The sequence below is a fragment of the Centroberyx affinis genome, unplaced genomic scaffold (genome assembly GCF_046629955.1).
Source record: "Centroberyx affinis isolate AG114_WGS23_722 - 3 ecotype Tasmania unplaced genomic scaffold, CSIRO-AGI_Caff_v1 ptg005018l_1, whole genome shotgun sequence".
Classification (NCBI taxonomy): domain Eukaryota; kingdom Metazoa; phylum Chordata; class Actinopteri; order Beryciformes; family Berycidae; genus Centroberyx; species Centroberyx affinis.
Window position 1 is genome coordinate 390,124 of NW_027282472.1, and position 19,611 is coordinate 409,734.

Here is a 19,611-nt window from a genome sequence, read left to right on the forward strand (position 1 = left end):
TTTGTTAAGTCAAGACAAGCATACTTGGCCGTCACAGCAGAGTGAAAAATATATATAAAAAAAAATGTGTCCAGTCTAACTACTTTTCAATTTTGAGTTTGAGGGAGAGAAGGTTTACTGGCCATCTGTAACAAGTACATAGGAATTCTTATTATACTGGAAAGTGCTTATGTTAATATTCCTAATATACTACGAATGCAAATCACAGTCAAAAACACATGCAGAACACATAGAGCTGATTTGAACTTGCAGCGACAGAAAATATAGCAAATATAAATATATAACTACAAGGCTCCTATCATCAATTCGATGATCAGACTGAGGAGAATATCCTGCTTTAGAAACAAAGATGACCATTAAAAAGGGGGTAGGAGCAACCCCCTCTGTTTCCCGAGCAGGACACCCACATTCCTGAAGTGGCACAGTGGCCTGCCGTGACAAATATGCACCCCTCCCCCGAACTCAACTTGCGTTCACCGCAAAAGGACAGGGACATTTCCCCTCTCCAGGTCGGCTAAAAACAACGCCGGTTCTCCTGATCAATGGCTGATAAGCGATCAGCCAGCCCATGACTAACAAACAATTGGTCACCAGACACTCACTGGCAATAAACTACCATAAACATGTGACTCAGGGCTCTGCAGGACTCTCAGGAGTCCCATCACTTAACTTCTTTTCCATACAGGAACATGATTATTTTGTGTTGGACACTACAGGTCCCAAGTTTGGTATCAACTTATTTCTTTTGATCTCAACTTTTCAATTCTGCCACCAGAAATGTATTATGACTGAGTGTACAATTTTGGTGAGAATAATAAAGAATCATAGGATTTCAAATGTGTTATCGCCCGGACCGAAACTGCATTGGTCACAGTGATAAGTAGGTGGGGAAAATCTATAGGCGATCTATAGGCCTGGTTATCTCAGTCTATCCATAATCTGATGTCATTTCCAGTCTATAACTCTCCCAAAGTTATAGCCTACTGCTTTGTTGACATTTTTCCCTTGCCCTCTTGTCTAGACTGTTGTGTTTTTCCCTTTTGTGTTTTCTGTAGTACTGTTTAGTTGTAGTTGTAGATACAACAGAAGAAATAAATGTGTTTGATACTAAATGTAACTTGTTCTGTGTTTGTTTGCTCACAATATCAATCACTAAAATGGAAAAGATCCATGCTGCCCTTATAATAGTAATAATAATACCATTAATAGTTATAACTATAATAATAACTTAACCTCTTGTGTTTGGCCAACCTAGAAGGCTTTTCCCTTGTGTTATTATCCGTCCCTTTGTAGAAATTGGTTCGCTGGATGAATAATTGTGTATTTGCCGTACGTCTAATAACTCATTATTTCCCTTATAAAATAATATAATCTTTGAGCTATGATTTCCTACAAGGGAATGGCCTGGATAAAGCATGAGTGTTCGGCTATCTAGACGGCAGTCACTTGTGAAAAACACTGCATCACCTGCTGTTATTCATCATCTATTCCCAGTTTCAGCATTTTACAGATTTCCAGTGTTTTAATAATCTTTGGCTCTCCCTCAATCAGAACATAAAATCGAGCATTCAACTTCAATCTTCCTCTTTTCCAATTGTATTGTTTTTTTTATTGCCTGGGCTGCAGGCACAGAACCATAGCCTACATTTCCCTGAGGCTTTGTGTAGAGCAGCGAACAGACAGCCAATCAGGAGCTTTGATATAGAGCCGTCATTGCTTTGCTTTGATTTGCAGCGACAGTTTGAGGCAAAGACCAAAGACTGTATATAACCAAGACACTCAAATGTTATCCTCTCAAGAAGTTATCGGCCGGTGCAGCAGGTGACCCTTAGCGATTTATCCACCAAAGACAAATTTTACCAGCATTTCACGCAGGGCAGATTGTTATTTTGAACCCTGTCTGTTATATAATCCAGTCAGCCAATGAGCCCCTGGTCAGTTGGTCAGTTGGTCAGCTGGGTACATTGGACCAGTACTTACCCAGTGTTTTCCCTGGTTTGATGCTCGTAATCAAACTGCTCTCATTGCGTTCCTTCCTGATGGATTCCAGTTTATTCAATGCTAAAAAAAACACACACCATAGAATCAATAAGTAAAACCTCCTTATTCTGGATGCCCCTAGGGGTATAGTACATTTAGAAAAATATGATATGAATGAAACATAAAAAATAGAGACCCACCCTCTGCATAGCAAGAAATATCCACTGATGTGAACAAGGCAGGGTCCAGAGTCACTTGCTTTAACAGAAAATCATACAGTTTCACTCTCACGTACTTACTAATATGCACCAAAACATAAACTTGAGAAAAGTGAAATTGTTGCAGAAAAAAAAGCGTCCAATGTTTTTTTTCTTATGGAGTTTAGCTGCTTAATGTTACCTTTATATCAGTAAAGACTCCATGGATTTCTTCTGTCTGCTTTGCGAAATCAAGCATCATGAAGATGAAGAAGCTGGTGTAATTAGTGTAGCATTCCTTCGATAGCAGAGTAGAGGGGTGCCACGCGTTCTGCACAAATTAAAACTGAGGTCAATTTCAATAATTACCCCATTATTGAAATAAAATAAATAAAACTGCTTCAGACTATGGAAAGAGGTCAAGAAACCATTTACTAAATAACAATTACAATGGTTAGGTTACGCTTCAGTGCAGCTGGTTGAGTTTAATGCTGTTCCATTTCATTCACTTACTTAAGTAAACACATGTAAGTAACTAAGTGGATACATCAAAATCTCAATGTGGAAAATGTGTGTGCATCTGTGTTTGCAGATAGAAGGGGTTATTCATTAAACACACTGGCAGGGTTAGTCTGATTTTAAGGGCTGACAATCACATTTTAACGTTTTCTAACTAATAAACACAGAATACTAAATACTGTGTCAGTATTAACGTTTCTGTGTTTGCGGGGCGTTTGTTGGGTCTCACTGCAACATTCGCATATTAGGAAATAACACCACACTACTGCTCGCCTGTTTAAGTCAGAATATTATCACATTTTCCCAAACAAACATTCAATATGAAAAAAATTCAATATTACAAACGTTTCAACACATTATGGCTACTTACAAAGTAACAAAAGATGTGGTCAAAGCTGAGGACATGTTTGATGATCTTGTGGCTGGCCAGAGTCAGGTGGCAGAGGGTGCAGAGGTAGTACCGTTTCTCAGTCTGCTCAGCACAAACACATTCCACTAGGTGCTGCAAACCTGCAGGGACAGTGTTCAGAGATCAGAGGATGCAACACATGGAACAATACTTGGCCCACTGAAAGCTGAGGAGGTCCAACAATTACACAGACTCTCCAGCACAAGTGAGACTAGAGTTGTCTAATCAGGTTCTCTGCATTTCATGTCTTGGAATAGTAAAACCCACTTCCTTGGATCAACTCCACTCCTACAGACTCTGACACTGTAGAGCAATGACAGAGGAAAGACTGAGACAGTAAACATTTTCCTATAAATTGATTCTAATGTAAATGTTTATATTCATATATGCATCACAGTACTGATTTAAATTTTCCCTTCCTCATGTCTCCTGGTCTAACTTGAAATTTTCTTATGCCCCACCATCACCTCATATTTTATAAACATCTACTGTACAGAGTGTAGTGTAGTGTAGTGTCTTAAATGTTGTGCCTGTGCTATAATTCAGAAGATGCAAAAAAGTATTATGTCAATTGGTTAAAATATCATCAAGTGTCATTTTAAGGTTCATCTACTGACCGAGAAGTGGATGCTTCCTGTTGGGATCCCTCTGGTATGTTTGTATCATCCTCCTCTCTGCCTTGCCAGCTAGAGCAACAGACATCAGTGTAAGTGCATATGTCCTACCCAACATGTTCTCTCTGACTACAGGTAATAGGGTGAGAAATGAGTCACCAATTTTGATAAAGGGGTACATCAAACTCAACAATGATCAGTCCTGGCTAACTCTGTAGCAGAAACCAGTTTAGTGAGAAGAAGGAGAAGGATGAAAACATCAACTGACCTCTGAGCAGCTTGAAAAGCTTTTCATTTTCATTGAGAGTGTGCATCGCTAGGAGAAGAATCATCAGGTTATTTTCACTAGCATGAGAGTTTTATACAGAACAAATATTACACAAGAAAGAGAAATCATGTGACCATGTACCTTCTGAGTAGCTGCTTGCTTCAACCGCCGCAAACAGTTTTTCAGGCAAGTCCAACATCTGCACACAGACAAAATGTGAGGAAAACACATAACAGCCCCTATAATTTAAAAGGGTCTCATCCTATTTCCATCAATGTGCAATCCATAAAGACAAGCAGGAGAAGAATCACAGACTTGAGGGAGACAGGACACTTATTTTGTTTTTATCTACTTTCAACTTGGATACATCACATGGACTTAATGTGATGTTTTTCACATTAAGTAATGTGAACAACATTGTTTTCACTGGATAATACCTTTACGCATGTTAGGAATTCTTAACCTGCTCTGGTGAAATTACCTCTTCCTCCTGTTCTAGTGATCTGGTACCTGCAATTAATCATTGACTTTCCCAACATAGGTATGAATATGTAAAATAAATATCTAAACTTCTCAAAATACATTTGTTGCAAAGTCCACACCTCCAGATACAAACCTGTAGCTGTTCAGCCCCTCTATCCTGCGTGTCCTTGAGGGCCTCGGGCCTCAGAATGTGCCTCATATCCATGCTGGGAAGCCAGGAGAAACGCAACACATTGGGGTCTGTGTAGATCTAAAATCCAAACACAAAAACACAAACAAACATAGTGATGCATTCCCAAACTCCACACAGAATCTCTATGTGAATGATGTCCAACACTTACATAGTAGTTGCTGTAATGGTCAGCAGAGAAGAGGTGGCACAGTATCTGTTCCTGTGAACACTTCTCCTCACACACGTGGCACAGGTAGAACATGTTCGGCACTTCTGGACTAAAACACAGAGTCAACAGAGACAGGCCTAGGAGGAAGCAAAATACAAAATAAATAGGGAAATTACTCAAAAACAGCATGTACCTTTCATACATTTTCATACTGTGTCACTAGTGGTTCTCCTGGCTCATTACATTGGCTACTAATGAGAATGACCCCAACATAAGATTATGGCCATCTGAACCTTGAGTCAGCGCCTCTAGAAGTTATAGTTTGCTAACAGTAATTTTGAATTTTCCCTGCCTGGTCTAAATCAGGCATGACAATAACATGATGCTTACATCATGACATATAAGAGAGATTTAAAGACTACCTTTCATCAGAATGTTAATGTGATAGGTCTAGGTCAAAGGTCAGGGGACAAGCCCCCCTCCACCGTGGGAACCCTGGGGGAGAAGGAGATGGTGGGGGGAGAGACGCCCCCCCCCCCCCCCCCCCCCCCCACGGTGGAGGGGGGCATGTCCCCTGACCTTTGACCTAGACCTGTCACATTAATATTCTGATGAAAGGTAGTCTTTATATCTCTCTCTCGTATAGTAGTTTGGTGACACATAATTCTCCTACAGATAAGGTACCGTAGTGTGAACTGGGATGAACGGATTTCCCCAAGGGGATTAATAAAGTGATATCTTATCTTATCTTTATCTTAAATCCTATGTTTTGGTGCTTTTGAGGTCAAAACTTTGTAGTCGGTTGCAAGGGCAAGACATGTACACCAAGTCTAACTCAAAGAAGCTTTGGCACACTTCAGACTCCACCATATTATAGCTCCTAGCTGTCCCACCTTGGAAAGTAATGCCACGTTTGGGCATTGCATGTCTACGTCAAAAGAAAGTTAACCAATGATGTCACAGAATGAGTCGTTACAGCGCTGCTCATCACCGACTAAAAAAGGATCAGGAGACATAGAACAACAAACTTGTTCCACAGCATTATACCAAGGAGGACTACAATAAATAAGGTCAAATCAATCACATGACCACCACTCTATTCAGTAGTAGGTTGGCCCTATTTTTTGAATGTTGTGCATTTTCAAGAAATCTGTAATCCAGACTTGCAGAGGGTTAGAGGACCAGCAGGCCTGCAACTATCACTTATACACCAGGCAGGCCGGCCAAGAAAGGGGAAACTGTCTTGACATGATAGCTTATTTAGTAGAAGGTTCAGTGAACGAGGAAAACATTGATGTAAAAAGGAGCAAAGTTTGTCTTCCAAGACTTCAGTGGTAAAGCTAGGCGAAGCTGACCATGCTCCTCCTGTAACAACTAACACTCAACTTCCCTACGCTTCACCACTGGTGTCACACCATCATCCAGTAGAAAACAACACTGAGACACCCTTCCACCCTCTACCAGACTCATTTTGCCCAAGTTTTCATTTTTCTGCATCAGAGCTAATTGAAATCATTTAATTTTCCTTGCTTGTCAGTTACAACTATTGTTGCTTTATTGTTGTTTTATGAAGCCCTTAGATTTTATTTCTGTGTGTTATCATTTCCATACAAAGAAATTAACTTAGGCATGTCAATCAAAATTGGATGGACACCATTTCCTAGCAATATATTTTTTGACATTACAGATCTGTATCATTCTGCGCACATACACACACTTTACTGACCTATGATGGGGTGTTGGAGGTCACATTTGGAAAACTGTTCCAAAACAACAATGAGGGGAAAGTAGCCTGTAGAGCAAACAGGTCAGACAGACAGATAAAAGATTATAAATGAGCTTTGACTTAAACACCTTGCTTTGTTACCTAGTTGAATCAGCTCAGTCCAAACCAACACTGACAGAACAAGTCGAAAGGGAAGAAACAAGCTTACCTGGATCCTTGAACACATCTAAAAGCGGGAGAGAAATGATGTTTCAAGTTAAGATGGAAAACAGGAAGATAGAAGAGATCACAACTGAACACAACATTAAGTCCGACTAGGAGACACGTCCTCATGCACTAAACACAAAGAGATGAATGTTGTGCACAAATGGAAAGGGGAAAGCACTACCTTTCTGGAAGACTTCTGTCATTTGCTGTGGGCAAAGAACATAGATGGATAGATGTAGAAGTGGTTTATTTATGCCACTGCAAACATAGTAACCAGAGTTGATTGGTGATTGCAAATAATTCTTTGTTTTGATCTTCTGGGGTACCATATGGGTGACGTTTACCACAGCTGGACAATTCAAAGTGCCTTTTCAAGTAAGGGGTCACTCACACTAAAGTATACTAAATTGACTTTCAACACTTTCACTCCATTGTCCTGTGTGGAAAGCCCCACCCATCTCTCAGGAAACAGGCCTTTTACTAATCTAATTTAGTAATGAGCAGCACAGAAACAAAGTTTTTGTGCCAGGATCTCAAATCAATGGGGCCTTATTTTCCTTGCTTTTTCCATCATAGAATACAGATTGATTCTGATAAGAATTGTGTCAGTTACTTCACTGTAGAGCTTTACCTATTGTACCTCTCCAACTGGGCCAATGGAAACTCAACAAGCAACCAAAAAGCTTTTCAACACAACACTCATACTGCTGTTCCACATCTTTAAATAGCAATGATTAAACTATTAATCGCACAGCATTTCAGTTATAGTAGTCTGTTTATAGTAGTTTTTGGCATGGCTAAGCTCACACACTGTGATGTCTGTCAGTCTTCTGCCACATTCAGGTCATATCGTAAAAAGCAAATTTCATTACTTCAACTTGAAAACGTTCCCCATTGTGCTGGAAAAATACAACTTAGACTGTGTACTGTACTGTAAGAATGAAAAACTACTAAGTGTCTGTATAATCACTTGTGTGACTAGGCCACGACAAGGTCACGACCAGGTCACATCGTCTTCCCATGAGCAGAACCAATCTGAACAGGATCACTGCTTCCCAAGCGTTCAGCTTGTCTGCTGTCCAGAGATAAGAGATAAGGGATGAGAGGAAGCTGCGGTTGGGGCGGGGGGGAACTGCCTGACTGTCTGAGCCGTCAACAGACAGACGACGTGACCAGAGGAGACTATACTCTGCGGCTCTTACACTTCCCTACATGCTCACTGAGGTGTATAAATATTTCTCATTGCTCATTGCTGTGGAGACCTTCGTTCTCTGTATGCTTGAGCCCATTTGCAAACGCTAAAATAAAACAGCCAGAAAGACAAGTTTGTTTAACTATGTTTAACTCGTTAAACGGCCCACTTCCAAAATCATTTGTATTTATGAATTTAAAATCAAACAAAAATGAACTGCAGTCGATATTGCTCATTTTTCATGGCTAGTATTCATTGTATTAGTATGAATAATTATGACTTTTGCTTTTAATACCTTAGACTCCCGACAACAGTGGATTCCCTGCTATGTTACTGCTTGCACCGACACACTTTCACAATTTGTGATGCCAGGTGGGAGATAATGGAGCCTGCAGGGAATCCTACTAGTTATGACCACCTGGAGGTTGACAAACGTGTTTTCAGTTGGCAGTTTGTATTTACGGTATATCCGATATGACTTGAACATAGCATCAGAGTACTTGAATGTTCCATCTCTTAAAATAACATATCTAATACTGCAATATGCTCAAGTGCAGGATTTTGGGGGTAAATCCAAACCAAACTAAATGCAAGACAGTCAAGGAATAACACCCACTATCAATTTTACATAGATAAATATACTTTTGCCAGGATCAGGCTAGATACACATGCAAGTAGGAGCCATGACACCCAAGTGAAATAATAGCTTCTCTCTTTAATTAGAACAGAACAGAGTAACAATTCTACCAGGATCAAGTTAATTACAATCTCTCAGCATCATCAATCTTAGCCTTGCCTAGAGTAGTCACAAAATGCATACCAAATAGACATTGGGTTATACAGATCACCAGTCGAAGGATAGCGTCCATGTCATGTTTTGTCCCATTATGGAAAAGGTTGCTGACACCATCTCACATACTCTCTGGTTACATTATTAAGAAGATCTGCATATTCCTCCCTGATTGTACTTCCTATACATTGGCATGCTAATGATTCCCCATTTGGTTCAGACCACCTGCTGGGCTCAAACACACTCAATGTTCCCGTTTAAAAAGGCATGGTTCACTCTATTTCATTCAATATTTTAATATTTGCTAACCTATTTACTAATTAGAATAATTATATATGTTAATATTTATATAAATATTTGCTATTGCTAACCTCCCTTACACAAGTTTCAGGCCATGGACAATCAGAAAATCGTAAACATTGCAGTGTGAGTGTTATTTTGTTGAAAAGGACGTGTGTTGGGTGCTTCTGGGTTAGACTGCTCCCTGAGAACTAGAGATCCATACAGCTCTACAGTGAAGAAACGGACACATTTGGACCAGAAATGGCATGATGGTAAAAACTAGGCAAACAAGGCCCAGACTGGAAATAAATGGAATTATCCTTTAAACAAGTGCAGCCAGAGTTGAGTGCCTACCTGCTGATGCACTTTCGTGTGCATGTGTTTCTTGAACTCAGTGACACTGTGAAATTTGACATGGCAGACCTACAATAGAAAAAAATACAAAATAAACAAACTATAGTACATCAGCTACACAGATATTGAATAAAACACAGAACATTCAGCAGCAGACAGACTGGTTAACTCACTGTTGTCTTACTCTTAACATGAGCAAAACTGTGGGTATGTATTTTTCTATCAAGAGAAATGACACACATCAACCTGACACCCTAGTTAAAGGAGAGGTAATAAATATTGTTGCGCACTTCAAGTATCTGGGCATAATCGTTGATTCTAATTTAAACTTTAAGAAACATATAAAAAAGATCTCCAGAGCTAGAGCAAGCCTAATGAATTTTAGACATATTAGGCATCAACTACCTCTAGCCGCTGCTAAGCTCTTTATGCACTCAGTGATTTTCTCACACTTATCATACTGTGCTACAAGCTGGTCCCAGGCAGGTGTGACTACGCTAAAACCATTATACACTCTTTACAAACAATCTGTGAAGGTTCTTGATAAAAAAAAACATCATTGTACCATCAGTCAAAAGTATAATTTATTGGCCTTTGACAGTTTTCTTTGTTTTGCAGATATGTGCCTGATGTATAAATTAATTCATGAACTTGCGCCACCACCACTTAAACAATTTGTGTCATTCTGCAGGGACAATGCTAGGGAGACCAGGGCATCAGTAAGAGGTGACTGCTCGGCTAAATTTAGGAAAACTGCTTTTGGACAATCAGCATTTTCAGTCAGAGCAGCAGGTAAATGGAACTCAATTCCCACCCATATCAGAGAATGCACAAGCTTCAATATTTTTAAAACAACACTTAAAACATGGCTCAAGACAAATCAATCATGTGATCACTGATCTAAACCTTTGTATGGAACCGTTTTCCAAAATGGAGGCTATAATGTATATTTTGTATGACGTTGTTCTATATGTGATGTACTGTTTGTAAACTTTGCTAATTGTATTGTTTTTAATTGTTTGTATTGTATTGTTTGTATTGTACTGTTTTGTTTTTAATATCTTCCTGCCCAGGGACTGCAGATGTAAATTAGCTAGGCTATATAGCTAACTCTGGCCCAACGGTTGTGTTGTGCATGGCCCCTGTTAAATAAACTAATAAACTTAACTAATAATAAACTAATTATGTGGCCAAGATTCAAGGTGTGAGGATAGCTGGATGTGACCCAAACCCTCATTCATCTGGTTCAGAGACGGATCCCAAATACAAGGTAAAGAAACAAGTCTTAAACCGTTGGTTGCACACTGAATCCTCCACAGCAATACCTAATGAGGCCAATCAGAGGGAAAAACTATGACAAAGACAAAAGGAGACGACTAGTAGAAAAGATTTTTTTACTTTATTAGATAGTGGAAAGTGGAGAGAGACAGGAAAGACTGGGAGAGAGAGGGGGGTGACATGCGACAATGGGCCTGGGCCGGATTCAAACCCAGGAAGGGAAGTTGTGGTTACACGGTAGCCGTCCCAGACCCCTGAGCCACCAGGACACCCCCAAGATATAATCTTTCTAACCGCTTTTGACACCAGAACAAGCACAGATCCTGTACAGACCCACAGCACGTGTGTTCAATTCAATGCACTGAAGCATTGCGACACAGTTATCAGTTAAATAATTCCACTTGTGTCACTTAATGTTATCTAACCATAAAGTTTATAGGGCAACGGAAGACGTGGGTGTATGTAAATTAACGGGAGCAGGGCTCGGTGCAAAATAAATAGTGACAACCGAATTTATGAATGAGAATGAATTTGCATATATGTATGGTACATCTCTCTTAGTCAAAGACACCCTCTAGAGGCCATCTCACGAAGCGACATCTCACTAAGCGTTACCTGACTGACTGACTGCCTGAGCCTGAATATGCCCTCGGCTCAGAGTTAATGCATTAGGAAACGCTTCTTTTTCTTTTTCCTTTTAAACATTTTGAGGTTCTTTTTCATTTTTGCATTTTTTATTATTTTTCTTCATAGTTTGAGAGAAGAGCCTTGAAGAGAATAAACCATTGTATGTAAGTTTTCTCTTCTTAGATTCTATTAGAGTAGCAAACCTAGAGAAGGGTATTTAGGGTCTTATATTGGTTCCATGGCATTGGGAACCAAGGGCATTGGGGGTTGTACTACCTTTATGACTAAAAAGGAGAATAGGACAATAGCTAATTTCATGCTCCCCATAGACATGCTGACCACACAGCAGGGGGGGAAGGAGCACATCTCCAAGGGAAACTCAAGCATTCACATGCTGTCCTTGGCTGCTCCAGTTTTGTTCAGTGCACCAGTGCGGGTTGTAAACATATGAAGCACAATTCAGTGTTCAGCGTTAGAAATTGTCTGTCTCAAGGTCAGGCAGTCAGGCGATGCTCCTGTTTGTTTTGTAGTGGAAATGTATTGTGCCTACAGTTGAACATGCAATTAGTTTGACTTGCCTGAACATGTCCCTGTATGGCCCTAACATTCGTGAGAGTAGCCGCAACTGCAGGATGAACATACCAGAATAACGGAGTTAAACATCCTGCCTGGTAAACAAAGTAATTAATATGTCAAGAAGATGACAAGCTGCCGCTGCCTCTAGTAGGCCATAGGAGAGACATCTTCTCCTCCAGTATGTTTTAACTCTCGGCCCCCACCTCGGGAAAATAGGAGTATCCATCGGTGACAACACGAAGACAGATTCTATTGGTAGAAGAACTAGAAAAGGAGGGATCGTGCTTAGAAGAGTCAAACTGAAACTGTATAAAAGTATTATGCTTCGACCATGAGTTCAGTTCTTCTGCAGAACCACTCAGGTCTTTGTTACTTTAATAAAGATCTTTAAAGGCTGATTCACGTGTCCGAGGACTTTACTTCTGTCACTTTGGGGAACAACTATTCTACGACAGTTTCACTGTATAAATGTGACTGCACTACCCAAGAAGAGCAGCAGTCTAGTTGGTGAGACCCTGGGTGCATCCCAAGTCTCTTATTTGATATTTCCTCGCTCCTCGATCCTCGCTTGAACCGGAAGTCGTTCTGGTCCGTCATTTTGAAGGTCGTCCCAAAGCTCTTATTTCTGCTCCGAGGAGCGAGGAGCGAGGAGCGAGGATCGATCTCTGAGGAGCTATGAGCGAGGATATACGAGAGCAGCCTTCCCGGAAGACTTTCAGCTGAACGCCATGACGTCAATTCTCCGCCCCTACATCTGGCAAATTTGAACGAGATGGCAGAGAAACAGTACGAGTGTAAATGCCCGTTATGTTATGCTTTTTGATATATAACGTTAATGCAAGAACATGGGGAACCTAAATTACGTTTATTTCGTCCACAACCCGTTTTGTCATGCAGAAACGGACGTCGCTTCACATGACGCTTCAGAGGAAAGGACGTCTCATTTCTCTAAAAACATATTTCCTGTTTCCTCTCTCCTCGCATGGTTTCCTTGCGTCTCTCCATGCATCCTCGGTGGGAGGGACTAAGAGGAAAGGAAAAGACGCAAGTGAGGGAAACGTGGATGCAATTTAAGAGACTTGGGATGCACCCCCTCTCGCTCTGTACCATGCTCCATACAGAGAGAAGACCATACTCTTGGAAACTCCAGTCTGACTTCTGATTTCCTCAACAGAACAATACGGCAGCATGAAGACCAATCACATAACTTGCTGCTCAGTCAAAAAGGCGCATTGAGCAAGTTAGCTGTTTCCAACGTAGTTTTCTCTACACCCTGAAAGCCACTTGTGCCTCTCATTATTTTACCTTCAGTCAATATTTTAACTCACTGAGCCAACAGACCAGTCTGTAACCTCTGACACGTCTGCTTTCATATGCCTGTCCACATGCATTTATTTTACGCATCATGTCATCTGTGCAAACAACATATCCCTCATGTTCTCCATCAAGCCTTTTATGCTAAAGACTGAGTTTTTCTGAAGTGCCTTTCTTTGTCTATTAATAAAGCTGAAGTGACAGTTTATTATCAGTCTGAAGCCAGCGGCGTCGAAGACCACAGTCTGGTCCTCCCTGACAGTTAATGAGCCACACTAACCTGATACTGGCCCCTGCTCTAAGTATTTCACAGCAGACACCTTTTTCAGACACCTGGGGCCTCTCAAGTTTCCAGAGAGCCTCAAGTCCAGCAGATCTCCAGGACACACAACAGTACGAGGGCTATTGACTCTCAATCCTGGTCCTCCAGACCTTTAGCCCTGCTGGTTTTCATTTCAGCCATCTAATCACTTTAGCCATCACTGATTTATACCTGGGCTGCCAGGTGAACGCAATTAACTAGCTGGTACGATAGAAAACCAACAGTACCAGGATTAAGAACCTCTGGCTTTAGAACTTTTGCGCTCATATTTATCAGCAAATGTCATACTTCATGAACTAGAATATAAGCTACAAGCAGAATTGAACAAAGGGAGAAAGAAGCGCACATGTGACACACACACACACACACACACTATAGAGTGTAGCCACAATGGGTATTGTCCGCAGAGGGTCTGAACCATAGACTGAATGGTCTGAATCATTCCCGCGTCTTGTTCACATCTACTTTGCCTTGTGGTCGGCCGAACTTCTCGTAGTTGCTTAAATCAAGCCTCAAAAACAATTTTGAAAAGCACAGTTACGACTATAAAGCAAATCCACCCACCTGGCAGGCAATGCCTCGGTAGCCCATGATAACAGTCACCGCTGTGCAGCACAGCAATTACTTTCAGGCAGGAAGAGTTCTGTCCAAAAACTTATTCGTCGTTCGTCATGTTATTTCCGTTAGATGAACTTACAGTACAGCGCAGCATTAGTTCACTCCGGTAGAGGAGATGCGGTTATATAGCCTAGTTGATTTGCATATGTCCTTGCATCCGATTCAACGGTATCTCCAGAAAAGTGAAATAACTTTTTTTCCAGTGAGCCGAAGAAGGCGGCAGGCATGTTCAGCTGGCTCCTCCTCCTTTCGACATTTCATAAAGCTGTCATCACAAGCAGGCATGGTTTTAATATCTCACAACATAGAGGTCTACGGAAGAGGATTATGGCCACATGTGAAAAATGTATTTGAATTCTGAGAATAAAATCAGAATTCTGACTTAAACTCTTAAAGTCAGAATTCTGAGATTAAAGTCAGAACTCAAATGAAGTTTTCACATGTGGCCCTATAGGTCTAATTTCTTTCAGAAAACAGGTTTTTCAATTCATTTCAGACATCGAAGCCACTTGTTCCACCCGTCACGGTAGTTAGGCCTACATTGTGTGCATGTAATAGTAAAAATCAAGTTGGTTTGTTTGTTTTCCAAATCTACTTTGAGTGACGGGATGGACAGGTTCAGCTTGGTGGACCCCATCTAACATGAAAAAACAACAAGTTATCAATATCAGATATTATGCGACCATCCCCCAAAGGCTGAAATGATGTAACCTCCTCTTCACTTATTTGACGTCACTTTCGCCAACCCTAGGGTGGGGGTTGCAGCCAACTCAGTGGTCTGTCCACGGACCATGGTCGCTGACACGGACCACTGGTTACTACCACTAGGGGCGCTGAAGCTAGTGGTCGGTTGTGGTCCGGATCAGTCAGTGAGTGGTCTGTGGAGTGGTCTTTGTGGTCCTGATCCACCTTCTTCCTTCTTTCTCCTCCGTTGCCCGTGTTTGCAACACTTTTGTTAGCCGAATAAATGTCGGAAATCATAATCCTGTGTCTATTAAATATATTCTATTATCGATTAAGCCTATATTCTTATTGTTGCACTGTATTTTGAAGTTTGGGTGGTTATACCTAGATAGTAATCTTATCTATCTATCTATCTATCTATCTATCTATCTATCTATCTATCTATCTATCTATCTATGCATAGGATATGTGAGTAGCTATTTTATTTATTTCATATTTATTTCTAAATATGAGGTGAACCAGTGGTCCGCGGTGTGGTCCTTGTGGTCCGGACCAGTTGTTCAGTGGTCCGTGGAGTGTGAGTGCAGGTGAGTCATTTTCATTTCGTGTGCTATTTTGAAGACAGTCTTAATTATAGCTATAGGTTTATACTGGTCGGTGACACAGTGTGGGTTAACAGACCACTTTGTTACTACGACGGGCTGTCGTTGGTGCTGCGCAATACATGTAACGTTATTTATGATAGTGTAGTGTGGGAGATTTTGACTCACCTGAAGCCCGTGAAGGCCTGCATGAATGTTTAATTAGTATGATATCCAGTATACAGGGATGTTGGTGATTATAGCAAACAAGCACATGATGTCAGTGTTCATAATGAAACTTATATTGATTTATTGAAATGATTGTGTGCATATCTCTAGATTAAAACTTTTTTATTAAATGTTTGAAGTCACGTAGACACCATTATTTTGATCAGAATTTGAGGTCACCATTATTTATGGAAAAGGGAGAAGTAGCAATTAAAAATAATGGTGTATTAAGGTGAAGGAAATTTAGGGGAATTATGGAAGGAGGTAGGCTACCTGTCCACAAAAGTACGCTCCACAAAAGGTGGAGCGTATTAAAGAATATAAAAGGATGCTCAACAGAAACCAAATCAGTTGTACCATCCCAGCTGGCACGTGACCGACCTTCAACGTTGAAATGTGGTAATGTGAAATAATGTCAGTTGTTGTTTCAACGTTGAAATAACGTTGAAACAACGTTTAATGCAAAATGGTTATAAAAAGGTTAACAAAATACTTATAAATCAATGTTGAAATTGTAGTAGGCTACATCTGTACATTGAATCAACATAATGTCTTCAACAACGTTCTGCCTTATATGATCATTATTTTATTAGCATTTTATTATATTTTGATCATAAGACCACTTCAAAAATATAAATTTATCTTAAAAAATAGTCAACAACAATAATAATAATAATCATAAATTGCTTGCTTGATTCAAATTCAAATTCAGCCCTCATTATTCATTACAGACGACGAAAGCGAGATTAATGAACATAAACATTGCACTTAATTATCATAAAAAAGAGACTGAACTGTAATAAACTAAACACACATTTGTGGCCAAAAGACTGAAGTTACATGTGAGGTAAGGTGTGTGTGAGGTGTGTGACTGTTTGTGTGTAACTCATTTGCATAAAGTTTGTGTAACTTCTTGAGCCAGGACAGTATAAAAAGGGTTCGAAATTACAGTAAAGTGGCTTTTTTGAGCTCTGCTCTACTAACACTAGCAAGAATTCAATAAAATATTATCTTTCTACAGAGAGACAAAGAGCTCCGCTGCAGTTGTCCAAAAAGGCTCCATACATTAACTTCTCCGGTTTCTTATACTGTCCAGGTTACATGCAAAACAGGTTTCATGTCATGCATAAAACACACACACATATCTTCATACTGAACTTTGTGAAGGATTTACACACAAATGAGTCTCAGGGGTATATGCACCACACACAAGATTTACGTCATGTTAAGACAAGTGAGACATTTTTTCCATTACGTGTTGACTCAGTCGATATATGTATTACCAGTTCAGTTCAACTATGTGGTTTCTTGCTTTCGTAGGTTGTGATGGGGGGGGGGGGGCAATCGCCTGGAGAGGAGAGGCTGGAGGGGGAGTAGGAGAGAGAGGAGGAGGCGATGCCCCCCGCTGGTAGATTAATACAAAGAATAAATTATTTTTGTGAACCTGTCAACCTGATTTACATTTGATTTTCCTGGTTTTGTAAATTAAAATATACTCTTACTTTGTACTCTTGTGTGTGTCAACCACAAGTTACAAGAAGTGCAGTTTCCTGTGTGGGCAAGTGTTCGCCCTCCTTGGCTCTGCACACAAGTGAAATGGTTTTGCTGAACTAATAATACTGAGTGTGGTCAAATCATCCTGAGTCTGGATGTTAATTCCCCAGACCAAAATTTCTTGTGCATAAAAACCATCAACAGAGTTTAGGGGGTCTTGGGAATGAGAAGAGTGAAGTAGCTGACTAATTATGGTAGAACTAGTTTCCTAAAGGTTCTCATTTACAAGAACCAAGTTGAAACAGGGGTGACCTCCCTACATTTGGCTCGAGGGCACAAGCTAGGTTGAAAGGCCTTGGTCACTTCACTGTCAGGGTAAGAGTGAATAAGGTTGGAGTGAGACTTCAGTCTGGGTGACCAAGCAAAACACTGCTTATTGAAGACAATAAACTCTGTGAAAGGAACAAATGAATGCACCCACAGAGGAAATGGAACAGCTTGTGGTTAACTTGTGGCAGAAAGACTTCATCTGCCAGCCTTCATCTGCTGAGAAAGCTAATTTAAATGTTTCATCTAGAAACTTGTACCCACAACATACAGTATGTTATGTACTGGAAGTGATTAGTGATAATTGACATTGATGGTGAGGGCCCAGCGAAGGCATGGAAGCCGGTATAAAAGCTGTTGTCCTGGGTCTGGGTACAGAGTTGCAGGTTAGTGACACAAATTTGAGTGAGAGTGCTTCCAGTGGAGTGGGTAGACACAGAAATATACTCCAACATAAATTCATTCTGTACAAACAAACATTGTTTCATCCTGAATTGATCTTGGTGCACAGAATTTGCAGACTTTTGGTGGAGCATGTTTCTGTGTCCGGACCTACTTTTTATTTGTTAAAACCATGTCTGCTCATGAGACAAGAGTGACTCAGCCATCGCAGCTTAATCAGTGGCAGATTGAACTCCATCTCTGGGCTATTTGAAGTCCAACAGGCTGGAGTCCAGATGATTGTCCAACACATTTTACATTTCATCCTCAGAAACAGTGACATTGACTCAGAAACAAGTTGTAATAAAAGCACATAAAAGATTCTACGAGTCTGAGTCACTTTACCCTATTAGAAAAAAAGACAGCAGGTTTTCAGTTAGACAGATCCGATCCCTCCTCACTGTCACCGGCTGTTAGAGAAAATTGCTCTATATAATGCACAGTTTACTAACATCTAATATTTTGATAATGTGGAAGACATATGTATTAACAGCTGAACTGGGGTCACCTCAGGGAATGTAAGGTTTCATGATGTATGGTCACCTCATTGTAACCCTTGTGCCATAACCTACTATGCCAGAGGTCTTGTTGTCAGAATGGCTCCTGGATGTCTCCAAGATGTCCATGGAAGCTCTAACTTTGGTGACTTGTTTTAATGTCAACACATTCTGTACGTCCATGGAAGATACATAAAGGACTGGTTCAATCTCTTTCTCTTTGAAAAAGTGTACGTAGCCTCCTGCTGTGCGCATCTCTTCCTCTTGCAAGACTCTCCTTTCAATAATATATATTCAAGTAAGACGAACCTCTGACTCCAGAACATTTCTTCAACAGATAACGTTTAATGAAATAGCCTGTCTGACCCATAAGTGACCTTCGTTTTAAGTTCTCCTAAACCTTTTTGCTGACACAGTTGTAACTGTCCCTAAAAACAACTTCTTCCTGCTGGTTAATTTGATTTAGTAATTTTTTGCTGACAAGGTATATTTCAACGGTCAGCAGTTCTTGGAAATCAGTTAGAACCAGACAGTGCATGATTAAAAATAATCATTTTTCTATTTAGCTCATTTACATCAACTTGTTTGTATCACTGTGTAAAAAGAGAAATCACTTTCTCCTCCTTGGAGAATACAGGAAGTCATGCTATGATGAATTGTATTGTCTCCGTGTGCACGCAATAAACGCTACTCAACTGCAAGAGACTGACTCAGCCTGTCATTGATAACTCTCTCTAGTCTGTATACTACCAGACAGGCAGGGGAGTGAAGCAGGCAGGAGATACAGGTGCTACAGAGATACATTCAAGAAAAGAACAGACACAATCAAAGCATATATAGGTAGATCTGGTCATTTATTCAAATGGAACTTTTGTGTTGACATCATTATCATCAAGCCTCAGTATTCTCGTGCATGAAAAAGTTTTTAAAAAAAACACACTAACCTACTCTCTCGCTCGCTCTCTCTCTTTTCTCTTTCTCTCTCTCACAAACACACACACACACACACAAACACACACAATCCTAAACAGGGGTCGGGTGTTGAGTTTTGGGTGGAGGCAAAGACGAGTGATAGAAAAACTAGCAATTAAAAACTAGATAGCCACAATAATATTTCAGGATTTAGGGAGTTTCAGTGTCAGGTGGGAGGTCGGTTTTGACAGCAGAAAACACAGAAGGCATCTGAACAGATAAAAAGTGAAAACAGTAGTGAGTTTCAGCTGTAAACCATCTGAATGAAATGTTATCCTAACTTGCACAAA

At 40.4% G+C, this 19,611-nt stretch overlaps 1 protein-coding gene across 1 annotated transcript in view; it reads right to left on the minus strand.

Annotated features, from left to right (window-relative positions):
- The window catches only part of LOC139666462 (uncharacterized), a 45,474-nt gene extending 31,404 nt beyond the window's left edge, over positions 1-14,070 (minus strand). The window contains exons 1-14 of the mRNA XM_071545700.1: positions 14,044-14,070; positions 9,363-9,431; positions 6,926-6,950; positions 6,746-6,763; positions 6,538-6,603; positions 4,812-4,948; positions 4,604-4,720; positions 4,129-4,186; positions 3,988-4,035; positions 3,723-3,791; positions 3,067-3,206; positions 2,380-2,508; positions 2,181-2,238; positions 1,981-2,061 (exon numbers count right to left, since the gene is read on the minus strand). Of these exons, the coding sequence (XP_071401801.1) occupies positions 1,981-2,061; positions 2,181-2,238; positions 2,380-2,508; positions 3,067-3,206; positions 3,723-3,791; positions 3,988-4,035; positions 4,129-4,186; positions 4,604-4,720; positions 4,812-4,948; positions 6,538-6,603; positions 6,746-6,763; positions 6,926-6,950; positions 9,363-9,431; positions 14,044-14,070 (1,042 nt within the window). The remainder of the gene's footprint in view (positions 1-1,980; positions 2,062-2,180; positions 2,239-2,379; positions 2,509-3,066; positions 3,207-3,722; positions 3,792-3,987; positions 4,036-4,128; positions 4,187-4,603; positions 4,721-4,811; positions 4,949-6,537; positions 6,604-6,745; positions 6,764-6,925; positions 6,951-9,362; positions 9,432-14,043) is intronic.
- Between the last annotated feature and the right edge of the window lie 5,541 nt (positions 14,071-19,611).